This window comes from Lemur catta, chromosome 3 (genome assembly GCF_020740605.2).
Source record: "Lemur catta isolate mLemCat1 chromosome 3, mLemCat1.pri, whole genome shotgun sequence".
Classification (NCBI taxonomy): domain Eukaryota; kingdom Metazoa; phylum Chordata; class Mammalia; order Primates; family Lemuridae; genus Lemur; species Lemur catta.
In genome coordinates, this window is record NC_059130.1 from 29,885,731 (window position 1) to 29,903,812 (window position 18,082).

The 18,082-nt window shown below is 54.9% G+C and overlaps 1 protein-coding gene across 1 annotated transcript; it reads right to left on the reverse strand.

Moving 5' to 3' along the window:
• Window positions 1–374: 374 nt before the first annotated feature.
• NES (nestin) lies at window positions 375–8,990 on the reverse strand. Its single transcript, XM_045545398.1, has 4 exons — window positions 8,083–8,990; window positions 6,866–6,990; window positions 5,037–5,110; window positions 375–4,783 (listed from the first exon to the last, which is right to left on the reverse strand). Exons 1-4 carry the CDS (start codon window positions 8,863–8,865, stop codon window positions 846–848), a joined length of 4,920 nt encoding a protein of 1,639 aa, XP_045401354.1. The 5' UTR covers window positions 8,866–8,990; the 3' UTR covers window positions 375–845.
• Window positions 8,991–18,082: the final 9,092 nt, after the last annotated feature.

Consider the following 18,082-nt stretch of genomic DNA (forward strand, 5'->3'; position numbering starts at 1 on the left):
TAGACATCACAGGCCAGACAACTGTTTAGGTTTGGGGACAAGGGGGCTTATTATGCTGGCGGCACTGAGGGGCTAGTGGCAAGGACATGCAAGGGTGGGGGCGGCCCAAGGCCTAATCCCTGTAATCAATGCTGTGGGCAGAGATGATGACGGGCCGGCTTCTGCAGATGCTGAGGTCACCCTGGACTGGCCTCCCTCAGTGCAGCAACCCCCGGCCCTCCCCAGGCCTGAGTCTGTCTGCCTGTATTCCCCAGGAGGTCTCCTCCGGGCCCTCCTCTCCTCAGGAGGTAGCCCCTCCCCAGCACTAGCCTCTCCTTCATCCCTTACTGTCTCCCCACTGTCTGCTCCCGAATGGCGGAAGGAAGAGTCCAGACTTTGTAGGCAGAGGCATTACTTTATTCAGGCAGGGGTGAGCCAGGCAAGGCCACAGCATGGCAGGGATGGGGGGGTCAGGACGTAGGAGCACCCTCACCTGCATTAGCCCCGGGCCAGACATCCCGTGAGGGTGGTGCTACTAGGGTGAGACGGAGCAGGGCTGGTGAGCCAGGGCACAAGGACCACCACAGCCCCCTCCCTTCGGAGGGGGAGCCACAGGGCCGCAGGCCTCTCCCAGCTTATGCAGAAGAAAGGGGCCCAATGCTATAGCAACTCAGCTGACTTAAGCCTATGAGATGGTGCAGGTGAGGTTTTTATTCCTAGGGCCTCCAATCTGGGAACTGGCTCCTTTGCCACACCCCATGTCACCTTAGCCGGTCAAGCCTCTCGGAAGAAACCATGGGTCAAGAGATCATAAGTTAAGGGTGCTGCCCTGAGCAGGGAGGGGCTGCGGGAGGTGGCCCTCTTCTCTAGTCTTCCCCTGAGGACCAGGAATCTTGATCTCCTTCCCTCTGAGTGAACTTCAGGAACTGGCCTGGGCCCAGCTGAAGAGGAGCCCCTGCCCAAGGGGTCTTCAGGACACCCCCCTCCTCCTCCTGTACGGGGCTCCCTCGGTCCCTCTCAGGAGCCCCCAGTTTCCCCTGCTCTACTCCCTCAGACTGCTCCAGCCCGTTCACCACCCCCCCATTCATGTGTTCTGACTCCTCCAAGTTGGGGCCCTGGCCATCGACACCACAGATGTCCCCTGTCCCTGGGCCCATGTCCTCTACCCCACTGGGGGTCTCCAGAAGGCCAGGGTCTTGGTCCTCCGTCTCCAAGGGAACAGGGTCAGACTCTTCCTCTGAGCCAGAAGGCTCAGCGCTGTCCTGGGTCTCAGTCCCCAGGGTAGCCACAGAGGCACCGGCCACCACAGCCCTCAAGCCATCATCCCAGGGGGCACTGACACCCAGGGTCTCAGACTCCTGGAGGTCCCCTCTCTGAGAGCTACTTAGGGCCTGGAAGCTGCCAACAGAGGACCCTGGCCCCCACCGCCCAGCCCCTGGCTCCCTCCCCTCCTCTTCCTCTTCTTCCTCTGCCTCCTCCCCACTCTCTTCCTCATCCGCAAACCCATCAGACTCCCCATCCCGATCCCAGGCTGCAGGCTCCAGTACCAGCTGGGGCACCTGGCCCAGAGGTTCTGCCACCTCCCTGGGGACACCAGGAAGAAGAGAAGCCTCAGCCCCCAGGTCCTCGAATTCCTCCGACAGGTCAGAATCATGGCCACACTCCTCCTCCCCATCTTCCTCTCCTTCCTCTTCTGAGGGTTGGGCCCCAAGGCCCCCAGAAGCCAGGACAACAGGATCCCAGCCTTCCTCTCTGGTCTCCCCTTGAGGGGAGGGCCTCTGCTCACCAGCCGGGTCCCACTGGGAGGAAGTTGGGGACCTCAGGTAGAGGCCCAGGGGAGTGGAGTCGGGAAGGGTTTCCCCAAGCTCATCAGCCTCGCTCTCTTCTTTGCTCTCCTCCTCCTCCTCCTGGAGCCCCTCAGAGATCTCCCCAGAGCCTAACTCCTCCTGCTCACCCTCCACTTCTCCCAGGACCTCAGCCCTGCCCTCCAGCCCCCAGCTAGCCTCCTGGCTCCTCTCAGCCTGGGGCTGTGGCCTAGGAGCATCTTCCAGGATTGGGGTGGGTGAGCAGGGTTCAGTGGCCCTAGGGCTAGCGGGACCCAGCACTGGTTGTATGTCCTCCTTTGCTTCCTCTGACCCCAAGGGCCTAGGCTGAGGGGCATCACTTCCATCGTGGCCTGAGATCTCAGCAGGGAACACCTCCTCTGCTCCCCAGGGGGCCTCAAGCTGTGACTCTTCCCAGCCCTGGGGAGGTTCCGGGGGGTCTCTGCTCTTCCTGGGCAGTTGGGAGAGCTCTGCCTCTGCTGCCGGAGCATCTGCCTCCTCTACATGCTTTCCAGGCCCTTCCAAGCCCTGAACCCTCTTTACCTCCAAACTTTCCTCTCCCGGGGGTGACTCCATCACCTCCTTCCCGGCCAGGTGGCCTGGGTCCTCCAGCCCTAGCACTTCCTGCTCCAGTCCCTGCTCAGCTCCCACAGCAGACTTACCCATGGCTGGCTCTGACCCCAAGGTAACCTCTGGGGAGGCTTGCTCACCTCCTGGGACCGCATCCTCATCTTCCAACAGGGGTTCTGTCACCTCTGGTATTCCCTGGGATGCTTGGAGGCCTGGGCCCCCCCCTTGCTCTGGTTGCCCTTCAGGGTCCTGCAGGCCCTCAACACCTCCCTTCCCACTGGCTCCTGCAGCTGGGCCCCTCTGCTCTTTGGGCTCAGGGCTCCCTGGGTGCTCCTCGCCTGGGCTCCAGGCTTCCCCTGTGGCATTCAGCTGTAGCTCTCTCTGCTCTGCTGCCTCCTCCTTCCCAGTGAAGCCATCCTGCGCCCTCAGGTCTAGCTCTGCCTCATCCTCATTTTCCACTCCGGCCCTCCCAGGGTGACTTTCCTGACCCAGTTCTTGGTCTCTCGAGACCATATCTTCCCACCTCTGCTGATTTGCAGACTGTGGCAGCTCCTGTCCCTCCTCTTCCAGAGACCTCAGTGACTCTTGATTCTCTCCCTTCCCCAGGTTCTCTTCCTCTTCCAGATTCCTTTGACTTTCCTTGTCTACCTCTTCTGGAGATCTCAAATTCTCTAGGTCCCATGCTCCAAGAGATCTCAGAAGTTCTTGATTCTCCTTTTCTAGGAGTCTCATTGTCTCTTGGTTCTCTTCCACAGGCCCCAGTGGTTCTTGAGTATCATTTTCTACAGGTTTCATTGTCTCCTGGTTCATTTCTTCTAGAGACCACAGTGGCTCTTGAGTTTCTAGAGATTTCAATGTTTCCAGGTTCTCTTCTGCAGACTTCTGTGATTCTAGGTTCTCTGTTTCTAAAGATCTCACTGCCTCTACATTCTCTTCTTTTAGTGACTTTAAGAACTCTTGATTCTCTTTTTCAAGAGGTCTAGTTATCTCCTGGTCTTTTCCAAGAGACTCCAGAGGCTCTGGATCCACTTTTTCTGGAGGTCTTAATGTCATCTGGTCTTCTTCCCCTAGAGATTTCAGTGACTGTTGAGTTTCTTTTTCAAGAGGTCTCAATGTCTCTTGGTCCTCTCCTTCTAGAGACCTCAGTGACTCCTGATTTTCTTTTTCTAGAGGTCTCACTATCTTCTGGTCCTCTTCTCCTAGAGAACTCAGTGGCTCCTTGTTCTCTTTTTCTAGAGGTCTGAAGGTCTCTTGGTTCTCATCTTCAAGAGACCTCAGGGATTCTTGATTCTCTTTCATCAGAGGTCTCAATGTCTCCTGGTCCTCTGCTTCTTGAGATCTCAGTCGCTCTTGATTCTCCTTTTCTAGAGCTGTCAATGACTGTAAGTTCTCTTCTGGAGAACTTACTAATTCTTGATTTTCTTTTTCTGGAGATAAAAATGTCTCTATATTACCTTCAAGAGATGTTATTAGTTCTTGTTTCTCCTTTTCTGGGGATTTGAGTGTCTGTATGTCCTCTTTTCCTATAGGCTTAAGTAGTTCTAGAGCCTCCTTTTCTAGAGGTCTCACTACCTCCACATCCTTTTCTTCTAAAGACTTCATTAGCTCCTGATTTTCCTTTTCTAGACTTTTCAGTGTTTCTAAGTTTTCTTCTAAAGACCTCAGAGATTCTTGATTCTCCTTCTCTAGTGTCTCTTGGCTCTGGTTTTCCAGAGACATCAGTGGCTCTTGAATCTCCTCTGCCAGTGACTTTGGGGTTTCTTTTTCCAAAGGAACCTGAGAGTCTTGGGTTTCCTTCATGTCCAGATCTCCTTCTTCTTGCCATATTTCCTGCTGCAAGCTGTTTACCACTTTGCTCTCTATGGCTGTTTCTTTCTCTACCAGCCCCAAGATTTGCCCTTCACCTTCCTCCTGGAACATGCTGCATACTCTAGACCCTCTGGATTCTCCATCTTTAGCCTCTAAACTGGAGTTGTCAGGGCTGAGGGCTGGAGCCAAGGAGGCCTGATCCTTTGGGGACTGGCCTGTACTGGCCTCTTGTTGCTTGCCCCCAGGCTCCTCGGGTCCTGGCAGGACACTGGCAGGAATGGCCACCTTGGCTTCAGCCCACAGGGGCTCTGGAGCCTGTTGCCTCCCACCCTGTGGCTGGAGCAGGGAGAGAGGAGCATTCTGGGCTCTGATCTCTGCATCTGTAGCAGGACAGGGTGCCTGTGGTGTGGGGGGAATGGGGGTGCTGGCCAATGTAGGGGTACGGGCCTGGAGGAATTCCTGGCTCTTCAGAAAGGCTGGCACAGGTGTCTCAAGGGTAGCAGGCAAGGGTGAGGGGAGGGAAGTTGGGCTCAGGATAGGGAGCAAAGGTCCAAGACGCCGGCCCTCTGGGGTCCCAGGGAATTGCAGCTCCAGCTTGGGGTCTAGAAAGGCAGAGGGGCAAGAAGCAGTGTCAGTATGTCACTGGCAGTGAGGGAAGCCACAGAGCAGCCACCATTTCTGGCAACAGTGCCCATAGGCTCTGTCCCTGGCTCCCACTGGCTGGGCTGAGAGTATGTGCACTAATGTTGGGGGCCAAGAAGTTAAGGCTTAGATTGGTACCTCTCAGGAAAGGTAGGTCTGGGTATGAAGAGCAAAGAAGGGTAGTTTCAAGGGGATCCTGATCCCTCTTCTTACCCTGGAAGCTGAGGGAAGCCTTGGAAACACTGCCAGGTGTCTGCAGCCGGGAGTTCTCAGCCTCCAGGAGAGTCCTGGAGATGAGAGAGGAAAATCTGGGTCAGCCCTCTGCCCCAGGCCTGCAGGCAGTGAGCCAGCTGGGGACAGCTCGGGCTTGATTGTCACCATCCCTGGCACTGCAGGCTTCCTCTTCATTTGACCACTATCACACAAAAGCCACATTCGGTGTGAAGTCACATGGTCACATACCCACAGGCATCACACACTTGGTCACACAGAGTCACACACATATTTGGGACACACAGTGGAGCTCACAGACACACAAGCAGATTCCCACACAGTCGGATGCTGCCCTAGGCCACACCCACAGTATCACTTCGGCTGGTCTCCTCCTACCCCAGGCCAATGACCTCATCCTCAGTGTGGGGGACCGATTCTCATGCTAATTGCTGCCATTGTCCACGCCGCCATCTGGAGGGTCTGAGAAGGGGGGCTTATGGGGAAGTGGGAATTCTCAGGCGTTCCCAAGGCATGGGCTCCCTCCTCCCTTGGGGCCCCCAGAGCTAGCGACAGACAAAAGCAAACGAATTCAGCTCCCTCTCTCCAAATCCTTTTCATGCCTCAAAAGCCAGCGGTTAAATTCCTCAGGGCCCGTAAGACCCCTCAGCTCAGTGGTTTCAGTGGGGGTCAAGGCCCTCATCTTGGGATCTCTAAGCCCTCTGGATCCCAAGCTCTTCGGGGCAGGGAGGTCTTTGTTTTCAGGGTCCTGCCTCAGTGCCCCTGGGAGCTGATTGGGGGGTGGAGGGAACCAATCAATCCAACAAGTTACACCGCACATCTACTCTCTGCTCCTCTCTGTGACCTGGTTGGTACTTGCCGTAGTCACTCCTCTGTCCTTCCCAGGGCAGCATCATTCCCTCAGAGCTCTGTCGTCTATGGAGGTGGAGCCCTGTCTTTCAAATACTCCCTAGATCCTCACTGGCCTTCCTTCTCCAGACCCTGCCTCCCGCCGCATCCTGGGCCTGTGCCAGGGCCCCTGCTTTTTTTGCCAACAGATTCTGGGGGGAGGGGTGCACTATCCTAATAGCTTGTCCAGCCCAGGCCTCCACACTGTGGGCTTGGTGTATGCCGCCCTTCACATGCCACAAAGCCCCTTCCTTGGGCTCCATGAGCCTCCCTAGCCAGCTTCCCAGAAGAGACTGTGGGCTTTGCTCAAGGCTGCACAGCCAGTGAGAAGTAGCACCCCCTCCTCTGGTCTCAACCTTACCTAACACAACAGGAAACGTGGTCAATGAGGGCCAGGGCAGGCCAACGGCACTAGGGCTTGAGAGGAGTCGGGCCCCATGACATTCAGGCTGGAAGAGGCCTTGGAAGTCGCTCAGCCCAGCTCTCAGCCCTAGACAAGGCTGAGGCCCAGGCCAGGTGGCAAGTCAGTGCGGCCACCCCACATCTGCAATGCCTCCTTTCTGAGGCTGCTGAGGGATAGCACCCGCTGTCTGAGCACACACTCAGAGACTCCGGGCTTTTCAGCCCCTTGGGGAAGGGTCTGGATATGGATGCCCCACACGTGCCCAGCCCCTCCCCAGAGGCCGTCCTCCTAGGCAGTATCACCTCCTCTAGGGGGATTTTCTGGACACAGGACATCTCTCAGGTCTTGAACCCATGGGGGTGCAAGTGGGCTCAGGTGGGACATGTTCCGGTCCATGGAAGTGACCAGCCTAGAGTCACAGAGTTGCCAGCACCCGTGTCTCAGGGCCCCTTCAGCTGAGTAGTCTGCCCCAGCACCTGTGTGCATCTGTGTGCTTAAGTGGGTCAGGGTCAACCCCTACCTGTATGTGGCCACCTCCAGGCTGAGGGACATCTTGAGGTGTGCCAGCTGCTGCCGACCTTCCAGAACCTGGGCGATCTGGCTCTGCAGGCCCTGTTTCTCCTGCTCCAAGGCCTCCACGGCCAGCTGCAGAGCAGGCCAGAGGCAGTCAGTGAACGGGTGGGGTCCCTCCTGCTAACTAAGTACATCCTGCTTGGCTGCCATGGCAGCGTCTTCTGCCCCCCTACTGACTTCTCTGTAGAGCAGACCCCTGCCTCTCCCACCCCACCCCCTGCCCAGAGAGCCCCCTCTGTGTCTGCCGAGATGAGTGCAGGGGCCCCTCTCGGTCCTCTCCCACGGGCTGCTCCTCCTCTGAGGATGCTGATTAAATGGTAGCACATGTTGTTCAGAATTCAGCTCCCACAGGAGGGGGAGGTGAGGGGGGAGAGGAGACGAGTTACAGGGAGGATAGGGGAAAAGTGGAAGCAGAAGGAAAAACGATTAATCAAGAGGACTGGAGCCCTCAGGACTGGAAGCCAAGCAGCCCCAGTCCCTTGCTCCCATCTCCCATCACAGTCTTCTGCGCCTCACGCTGGGCTCCCACCCCTCCACTTCCCACATGTTCTGGAATCCTCCTCTGAGAGGAGGCTTGGGGAGGTGGCCATGACACCTCTGGCCCAGGCAAGAGGCTGTTTTCTCAGCTGCTGGTCACGTCTGTGCTGTGTGAGGGGGAGCAGCTGTCCCAGGGCTCTGGAATGTGCTCTAGCGGGGCGAGAAGCCATGACATGGAAGAGGGGCTGGTGGCCACCCATTCAGGGCCGCCAGCGTCCCGTCAGGGGGAGGAGAGCTGTTGGGAAATTAGAGGCTCTGAGTAGCTGGACCATCAGACTCAGCGCTGAGGGGGACGTGCTGGGCAGCTTCTGAGTGATAGCAGAGTGCAGGGAGGGGCCCAGGGGGTCATCAGAAAGGGAAAGTGCCATCCAGAGAGTGAGGGGGCTGCTGCAAAAAGACTTGGGCCCGCCTGCCCTTCCAGGGGATGTGGTTTTGAGAGGACGTCGAATCCCCACCATTCCCACCCTACCCTAGACAAGTCTGGGGCCTGTGGCACCAGGTATGGGTTTTCTGTGAAGTGGCTCCTGAATCGGCAGCCGCCCCTGTCCCCCTCCCTTCCCAAAAGGTCTCTGAACCTCCCAGGGACTTCCTGGAGCCTGGTCTCACCCAGGTCTTCGACTTCCTCACCTGGAACTTTTCAGTGGCCTGCAGCCGCTCCTGCCAGCGGCCCTCCAACCTCTGTTCCAACGCCGCCCTGCGCTCCTGGAGGCCGCCCCGCTCTGCCTGGAGCTGCTGCAGCTCCAGGCGGCCCTCACGGGCGCCCTGCACCGCACGGCCCAGCCGCTCACGGGCCTGGCCCAGCGACATCTCCATGTGTGCCACGCGCTCCTGGTAGCCGCGCACTGCCCCTCGCCACGCCTCGCCCAGCCGCCTTGCCAGCTCCTCCACCTCGGGGGCCGGCGCGGGGGGCCCGCGGGGCGGCGCGGGGCAGCGGGGGGCGCAGGCAGCCTGTGCGTTCAGGCCCGCGCGCTCCTCCTCGTGCGCCGCGCGCAGAGCCTCCAGCTCGCGCTCCAGCTCCGCTGCCTGGGTGCTCAGCCAGGCCTGGGCGCACTTCTCGGCCTCGACGGCTCGCCGGTTGCGGGCTGCTTCTTCTGCCGTCCGCTCCCGGGCCAGCCGCAGCTGCTGGCATCTGCCCGCCACGCCCTCCAGCTCTTCAGCCAGGTTGTCGCGCGCCACCTCGGCCGCGTGTTTCTCCCGCCAGCGCTGGTCAACGAGGGCCCGCAGGGCGGCCAGCTCGTCGTCCGCACGGGCCCGCCAGGAGGTGTCCCCAGACTGTGCCCGGTGCCCCCTGAGCTCCGCGCTGAGCAGCTCATTCTGCTCCTCTAGCGCCTTGACCCGGGCCAGGTAGGCCTCCAGGCGCCTGTTGAGCTCCCACATCTGAAAAGATTCCTCCCCCATGCAGCCCTCCATCCTGCTTGTCAGACCCACACGGGGCACCAGGAGAAGGGAGCTGCTCTCAGAGCTCTTAAGACGAAAAAGAAAAGGAGACCCACAGGGACAATGACCGGGCGGGGCGGGGAGTAGCCTGAGCGACTGCGAGTCGGGAGTGGGAGCGAGGCTATTCATACTCCCGCCAGCCGGGCGGGAAAAGGGGCGGGACCCAGGCCTTAACCCCTTAGAGTTCAGATAAAGGACGGCAGCCTCTGTGCCTGCGTCCCCAAGGTGCTGAAGAGTGGAACCAAAAGAAAAGCCATGCCGTGGAGAATCTGATCCGATGATGGTGGCTTTGTGAGGGAGGAGGCCGCGAGAAAGGGTCATAACCCCCATGAAGGCCGATGATGCACGGAGCTGAGTCTGGGGAGGGGTTGCCAGGAGAGTCTGGCCTGGGAGGGGGTGCGAGTCTCAGCTACTCAGCACACCCAAGAGAGCTATCACTTACTGAATTCCTTTAAGACTCAATTTCCTCATCTCTAAAATGGGAGCAATGATGGAAATCCCATGGGCTGCAGAAAGGATGGATGTGGCCATGGTTTTATTTTGTACATAGCAAGTGCCCACCCTCCTGAAATACTGGAGAGAGGCAGCATTGCAAAGAGAAGCTGGAAAGGCACTGCGTGGAAAACAAGAACAGATATCTGATATTGGGGGACACGTGTGCACACACACACCCACCATCAGAAAAAAGGGACATCAGGCGAAGGAACGTCATGGGCTTAAGAATATTTTCCCTCCATCCTTCCTACAACTCTTCCGTGTCACTACCGAGGTTCGCAGACCCACTTTAGGAAGTTCTCCCGCTGTTCTTAGGGAAGGGCCGGCCAGCGGATCCCCAGCGCCAGAGATTTTTGGATTGAAGGCGCCCCCTGGTGGCTAACTGATCAGGTCAAGAAGAGGCAGCTGTGCAAAAGAGGCCCCTCTTCTCTTCATCACAACTAGCCCGAGTTTACTGAGCTTTGTGATGTTCCAAATCCTGTTTTAACATTTTGCTTACGTTATCTGACATACTCCTCAAAACAGCCCTTTGAAGATTCTACAGTTCAGGGAGAGGAGAGCTCACCAAGGGTGGAAGTAGTTGGGAAGGCTTTCTGGAGGAGGGGGCGTCCTTGAGCTGGGTGGTAAGGGACTGGTGGGATTGGGGGTATGTGAAGGAGAAGGAGGGATAGAGGAAGAGACTCAGGGATAATGAGACAGAAGGGATTTTTGAGGAAGGAACTTCTGCTCATGTAAATCCAATTTGGTTCAGGTATTAATTGAGCACCTACTATGTGTCAGGACCAAAAAGATTGCAGGGGCTCTGTCCCAGCCTTGAAGGTATTCATAGTTTGGTGATATGAGGTCAATAGTGATAGTCTGGTGGTCAAGCAAACGTAATCAGATGATGACAATACCTAATCAGCCCCTGGGGTGCTGGGGACAGAGAGCTGGGGGAACACAGAGGATGGAGGTGGTTTTCTGGGTAGAGGATACGGCAGGATCAATGACCAGGAAGCCATCCTGGAACCAATACTTGCATCCCTTGAGGAGTCTGGCTGCACCCTATCCCTGTCCCCAGGACAGCAGGGCTTTGGAATTCACCACCAATATGTGGACTGGAGGTCATGGAGGGGCCAGTGCAGTGTGCAGCGAGGGGGCTGATGAGTCCATGCAGCCTGGAAGGCTATGGATCTGGGATGCCCCAGGGTCTCCACCTGCACATTACCCCACAAATCCTGCTATTTGGTTTAGGCTGGGGGCTCCCCAAAGCTCACCCTCCTGACTTTCACTTCCTGGCTGGGAGGAAAGGGATGCTGAATATTTGAGATCCCTGGGATCCTTTGGGGAAGGAGGTCCCCTGGAGAGGTGAGGTGGCATTGGGGTGAGGGTGTTCTCTCTGGGTCCCTCACCCTCACCCAGAGGGGAGACATTTGGTACTGTGTCTCATGGAGAAAGGTCTGACTTTTGCACTTTCTAGCTGAATGACCTTGGACAAATCATATAGCTTCTCTAAGCAAGCTTCACTTTACCTATTTGGTAAAGGAAGTCAATACCTGCTCATCTCCATAAGTTTGTTCTGAGAATCAAGTGAGACCAGGTAGGGGTAGGTCTTTGTATGAAGCCTTTTTTGAGGACCATCACAATGAAAGCCATTAAGCTGGAGAAAACCTCCTCCCACGAACCACTCTTGGTGAGTCTGGGGGATTATGGGGAGCAGAGAAGGTCAGGAGTGTGATGTTGACTTTCCTAAGACAGGGGAAGGTGGGTTCCAGCAACCACAGCATGGTGGAGCTGACTTCAATGCTCACCAGATTCTAAACAGATAACTCATATTTGAAGCACTCAGTGAAAATTGAGGCCCTTCCTAGGGGCCAGCAGGCACCCAGTGGGCACAAGGTGGGCCTCCTCTCCTCCTCTGGTGGTTGCACTGGGTTACTGGGATTTTTGTGGGGCCTTTGGTTGCACCTTTTATGTCTCCAGACTGAAGCCATATGGGCTATGTGATATTATGGTGGGCAAATACAAAGTCAGTTCAGCACTCATCCCCAGAGACATCCATGAGCAAGCTGAGGAGGGCCCTGTGGGCTGCCCCGAGGGGGGTTCTGTCCTTGGTCCTGACTACTAAAAATTTTTGTTAAAGACTGGAATGAGGGCTGGGCCCGGTGGCTCACGCCTGTAATCCTAGCACTCTGGGAGGCCGAGGTGGGAGGATCACTCGAGGTCAGGAGTTCAAGACCAGCCTGAGCAACAGCGAGACCCCATCTCTACTAAAAATAGAAAGAAATTATCTGGCCAACTAAAATATATATAGAAAAAATTAGCCGGGCATGGTGGTGCACGCCTGTAGTCCCAGCTACTCGGGAGGCTGAGTCAGGAGTTTGAGGTTGCTGTGAACTAGGCTGATGCCATGGCACTCTAGCCTGAGCAACAGAGTGAGACTCTGTCTCCAAAAAAAAAAAAAATACTTGGATGAAAACACAGAAGCCTGTTTATCCAATCTACAGATTATACAAGAATTGAGAGTTAGATTTTGACAGAATAGGAAAAAAATGAAGCAGATGACATTAATCAGGATAAATGTAAAATAGTGCTTTTAATTTTTAAAAATCAACAGCACAAGAAGGGGAGAGCAAAGACTATCTGAAGAGTAGCACATGTCTAGTGAAGAAAAGCTGGGGGTTTTAGCAGACCACAAGCTTGTTATGAACCAACACTGTGAAGTGGTTGTCTAAGAAAGTAAAAAGGATATAAGTGATTATAAATGCAAGGTGTCTAGATCAGGGATGGTGACATTCCCATTGCCCTCCATACCTGGAGTATTGTTCTGGACACTGTACTTTAAGAGGGACATTGATGGGTTGGAGTTCATGCCAGAGGAAGATGACCAGATGGTAAGGGAACTTGGAAGACTTTTGTTTTTCTTTTTTCTTTCTTTCTTTCTTTCTTTCTTTTTTTCTTTTCTTTTCTTTTTTTTTAAGACAGGACCTTGCTCTATTGCCTGAGCTAGAGTGCAGTGGCATCATCATAGCTCACAGCAACCCCAAAATCCTGGGCTCAAGTGATCTTCCTGGATCAGCCTCCCAATTAGGTGGACTACAGGTGTGCCACCACACCTGGCTAATTTTTCTGTTTTTTGTAGAGATGGGATCTCCCTTTTGCTCAGGCTAGTGATGAAGGCTTTCTGAATCAACTTGTGCCTAAACTCTGAAACTAAAAATAATGGCCTCTGAGTACCACAGATATCCTGCAGGAAATTTACAAACCCACGCTGAAGGCCTCCCCTCCACCCCCCGTCCCGCCGCCCAGTCTACATGGGAGAAGGCAGGCAGATGGGAAGAGGCTGTGTGCAGCAGCACTGGAGTGTGGAGCTAGCCCTGGTAGCAGGCCGTGGCTTTCCCCTCCTCTGCTCAGAGAGGAAGGGTGATGCCCGTCAAGGAGAGCAGGTGCAGTCTCCCAAGGGAAGGGCTTCTCAGGGTTGGGGGCCTGACTGAAGGATACTTTGGCATCCCACCCCCGAGCAGCTGTCTTATAGGGTGGAGGACTTGCTCATCTGTCCTCTTGGTCTCACTGAGCAAGGGAAACAGGCCCTGGAGAAAGGTGGCCAGAGAAGAGAGGGTGCTACAGGTGGAGACAGGTGAGGTTCTGTGCCAAGAGGACCCCAAGAAAGGATCCCCAATGAGGTAGCCAGCTTGGGCGTCACCACCCCCATCTGAGGGAAGCCAACCGAGACCACAGCACTAGGTAGGTAGCACCCACCCCGTTTCCTCCTCCCTCCTGCAGAGGAGAGATGAGGCTGGGGGTGGGGGCGGCCAGGGGCAGGGCTGGGAGCAAAGAGCGGAGTGTTTCTCGCCCTGCTGCCCGCCTGTCTTTGAGCTGGGGCCAAGCCTCGGCCAGCAGCTAATGAAGAACTCTTTAATGGGATGGGAAATTGAAGCTTTAAACTGTGTCAATTGGACTATACAGGACACTTTTTTAACAGCCCAAGTGTCCAGAAAGCTCTAAGCTTGGCTAAAATGTCATCATGGGACAGGGGAGGAGATACAACGGAACATTATTGCAGGCAGTGATCAGAGAGGTCTAAAACTGTGTATTTTGTTTTTTTGTTTTTGTTTTTTGCCTCTTCTATTCATCTTCTTTGCCTCATAATTCTAGGGCCAAGGCAGGGACCAGGAAGTCACTCTTGTCCTCGTCCCTAATGTGACCCCTTCATCTATCTCTCCTCTTCTCCCTTCCCCTCCGCTTCCCAGCTCGATGGGTCCCACACTGGACGTGTGTGGCAAGGGATACGGTTAGCAGTGGGCCACTGTCTTTGACCACAAGAAAAGAGATGGGAAGAGAGAAGCAAGCAGGACGGGGACCAGATGGCAGGGGAACAGCTGAGCAGCTGTGCTCCAAGCCATCTGGGGAACTAGGGGAAGGGGAAGATGTCTCCTGGGCAGTCTGGCTTTGACCCGAGAGCTCTGGGTATTGGCTGGACCCTGCCTTTCTCCCTGCGTTTCCCCAGGCACTCCAGCGAGGCTTGGAGCTGGGGCTAGGAGGGGGGAATCCTCCTCCTCCCTCCGGTTTTCTCCTTCCCCAGCTGGAGGATGGTGGAACTGGCTTTCCTGCCCTGTCCTTTCCTTCACATCCACTGCAGGAAAGGTCACCTCCCCATTCTCCATCGTGGGCGTAGATGTTGAGGAGCAGCCTAATGGGGTGGAAAAAGCATTGAACGGGGAGCCCTGTCTCAGTGTGGGATATTGGACTAATCGTGTCGCCCCTCTGCGTCTTAGTTTCCTAATTAATTTATTCAAACAATATTTTTAAAGCACCTACTGAAGACCAGGTGCATAATAGTCACCCAATAAATGCTGCAAAGTCATCAACGATGTCTAATGTGGAGCCCGTCCCCGAAGAGCCTATGGGTATGTTGGAGGACAGACATGGGCGCTGTGGAGTGTGACCCGTGCAGAGAGGTGACCGTGAGCAGGGGGGCCAGAGGAGCAGCAGGCACTGTGAGGGCAGGAGTCTTGGCCTTTGTCTTTTAAGCAGCAAGGAGCATGAAGGGTTTTAATCTCACTTGAGAATAACCTGGTCAGATTTGCATCCTAGAAAGATCATCGTGGGGTCGGGTGGGGAAGACAGGCAGGGTGGCCAGTCAGGAGGCAGTTGCCACCAGCGAGGTTCAAGGTGATGAGACCTGAACCTAGGGATGGAGAGGAGGAAAGAGGTGTGAGAATTTTTAGGATGTATGAGTCCCAGGATGAGTTAGATGTGGGGATGCAGAGGATGGGACAGGGAAAACTCCCAATTATGTGGCTTGGCCCTGGGGAAGGGGAGGGAAGCATGGGGGTGATGTCCAGCAGCTGCCGGGTGTGCAGCTCTGGGGCTCAGGGCTGGGACTGGGATCTAGAAGGATGATGCCCCGTCAGGGTAGACAAAGGACAAAGTCACACAGGGAGAGAGGGTGAGGGTACAGAACGACAAGAGGTTCCCTTCTCACTCTGACTCTCTGGGTCTGTGGTTTTGATGAGCAACTTGCAGCCCTTCCTCAGCACAGATCTCCACCACGCAGAAAGTAGCAGGGTCCGCTGTGGGCCGTGGCCACCAGGGGCCGCTATTACCTCAAGAAAAGTCACATTCCCTGGGAAACAATTCTTAAAAACCTAAGATTTACATAGTAAGGCAGGTAATATTATCATCATTGTCATCCACAGTTTTCCACCTGAGAAAACAACTGAGAAGTTAAGTAACCTATCCAAGATCACATGGCTAGAACTTGAACTTAGACTTCTGACTTAGTCTGCACCTCCCTCTCTCCAGGATAGATGGTAGTGGTGAGGGGTGGGGAGCAGGGGCTGGAATCAGAGTATGAGTCAGAGAGGAACAAGCAGGGAAATCTTTAATCTTTTTACCAACCCTCATACTTCTCCTGCCATCTCACCCAGGGCCAGAGTAGCCCACATGGAGCCAGGAGATGACCAACTCTGGATTCAAAACCCTTTCCCCTGGTGAAACTCTAGTCTTCCTATCCTACTACCACTTGTCTACCCAATTTTTGGGAGAAGTGGACAGAGGAGAACTGAAGGTCAGTTGGGGCTGGGCTGAAGCTGAGTGAGATTAGGGGGTAAGGGCTGGGCCGGGCTGCGCTGCCCGGGGAGAGGTTGAAGGTGTGAGGTCTGTGTTTGGCAGTACCTCCATGCCCTGCCACGCTGAGCTCCCATTAGTTATTCATTGACTGAATGCCCAACCCCCTGCTGGTCTGACCACATCTCCAGGGCTGAGTTTGGCTCTGAGCACTCCACTGGAGGAAGGCCTAGATGCACCATAGTAAGCCCACGCGTGAAGGATGTGGAAACCCAGAAGCAGTGTGGCAAGGCCATTAAGAGCACAGGCTCAGGAGGCAGACCTGAGTTTGAGTCTCCGTGAAGCACTTAACATTTCTGAATCTCAGCTTCTTTATCTATACAAAGGAACAAAAACACCCACCTCATTCAAACACAGAGTGATCACCTCTGTGAGGGTGGGGACTGGGTCTGCCTTATTCAGATTTCCAGCGTCTGACCCCCCACACGTGCTCAGCGCATGTGTGTGAAATGAAGAAAATGAGTGAACAAAGCGGGTGTGTTTGACTTGTTAGGAACCACGCTGCGGTGAACATTCTTGCCTATTTACTTCCGTGCAACCTGGGAGGGAACGGCTGGTCACAGAGGAAACACATCTTCAACCTCTCTGGATAATGCCACATCGTTTGAAAAGTGATCATATCAATGTACTCTCCCACAAGCAGTGAATAAAGAGTTCCCATTGCTCCACGTTGTCATGGTACCGGGAGATTTAAATTTTTTTCACAATTGTGAGGTATGCTCATTCAATACAACCGTGGAAATACATTAACAGAGACGAATCTTGCAAACATCCTGTTGAGCAGGAAAAGCAAGCTGCAGTAAAACACACGCAGTAGATGCCATTATACAAAAGCTTAAAACCCTGCAAAACCAAATGATGTTATTTAGAGATACTTATATATGTAGTAAAAAAAAATATTTTAAAGGCAAAAATGATGATAAAAATAAAGGAGAGGAGCCTGGTTCCCTCTCAGGTGGAAGGAGAAGACGCGAGCAGGGGCTGATGCGGAAGGGCTGTGGCGGGCTCTAGCGATACACCACTGCTTGGAATGGAATTCTTCATTGATAGAGGACATGAAATATTTCAAAATAAATAAAAACATAGGGTAGGGTTATATTAAGTGTCTGAAGGGCTCTTGGGTAAAAGGGCCCAGACTTTTCTTATGTGGGTCCAGGAGGCCAAACCAGGTTTGAAGGATTTCAGCTATAGGGACTGGATTTCAACCCGGACAGAGGAGCCAGTCCAGTATTTGTTTCTGTACTGGCACAAGCTGCCACCAGAGGGAGTGAGTGCCCTGTTGCCAGAGGTGTTCAAGCACAGACCAGATAACCACCCATTCATTTTTTGGGATCGGTTCTAGTGGACCTTGATGGCCTCTTCATTTCCGGAGACTCCAACAATCTAGGAATGAACAACGATCTGTTTCGATCCCCCTTCTGTCCTCTCTAGAGAGCTGCATTGTGGTATTTAACAGAATGGTGTGGGGTAACAAGGAGGAAGAGGCAGTGGGATCCAGACCACCAGCCTCTCCCCTGGCCACATAGGAGAGGGGTCTCAGGGCCAAGGCTGGGTCCTAGCAAGCAAACCCAGCAGCAGGAGGGACGACTGCTCTTCAGCGCCGCCTCCCGAGGGCGATCTGAAGCCCTGCCCCAACCCCGGTGGCATCAGGGGGTGTGATGTCTCAAGAACCACTAGGTGGAGCCAGGACACCGAGGCTCTGCCTCCGACCCCATTTATGAGACGGGGGTCAAGCTGTCTTCCTGCCGAGAGAGGCCAGGGTCCAGAGGGATTGACTAGGAGAGAATGTGAGGAAAAGGCATTAGGGGCCAGTCGACTCTGAGAAGGCTGGATGAATGGTAGGGGAAGGAGGGAATCTGGAAGGGATGTTAAGTCTGCCCAGGACAACTAGGGGGAGGGGAAGGTATATTTATCTCCTGAGCTGGTGGTATTAAAAATAACCAGGGGCCTGAGTAATCCAAGCTCCCTAGCCTTCCATGCCGGGGTGGGGGCCATCAGTGGGGACTAGAAGGGCAGAGTGACGAGAAAGCAGAAGATGGGGCAAGAAAGGTCTCCTATGCTGCCCTCCCCCAGCTGGGGCTGCTGCGCCAGGAACTGGGCAGGCTGGTGCCCCAGGGCCCAGGGCTGGCTGGAGGGGGGCAGGGAGGGAAGGAGGGGGAGAGGGGAGCCAGGCAGGAACAATGCTGGCTTCCAGCCAGGAGCTGGGAGTTGAGTGGGGGACTAAGGAGAGAGGAGGGAAGGGGAGAGAATGAGGTGTGGAGAAGAGAAAGAAAAGAAAACTGAGAGAGGAGGAGAAAGTTTCCCCACCTGGGTGCCCACACTACTCCCCATCCCAGTCCCTCGGCCCCTGAGGAAAGCAGCCTGTCCTCTGCATTTCATCACCATGAGGAGCTGAAGCTACAGCTAAAGGCACTTAAGTTAGCCTTCAGGAAGGACTTCCCTGGAGGAATGGCAGCAAACCCTGGGAAAGAACGTGCCAGACTGGGTTGCGGGAGGGTGGATTCTCTCCATCTGAGGAGCTGAAGCTACAGCAAAAGGCACTTAAGTTAGCCTTCAGGAAGGACTTCTCTAGAGGAATGGCAGCAAA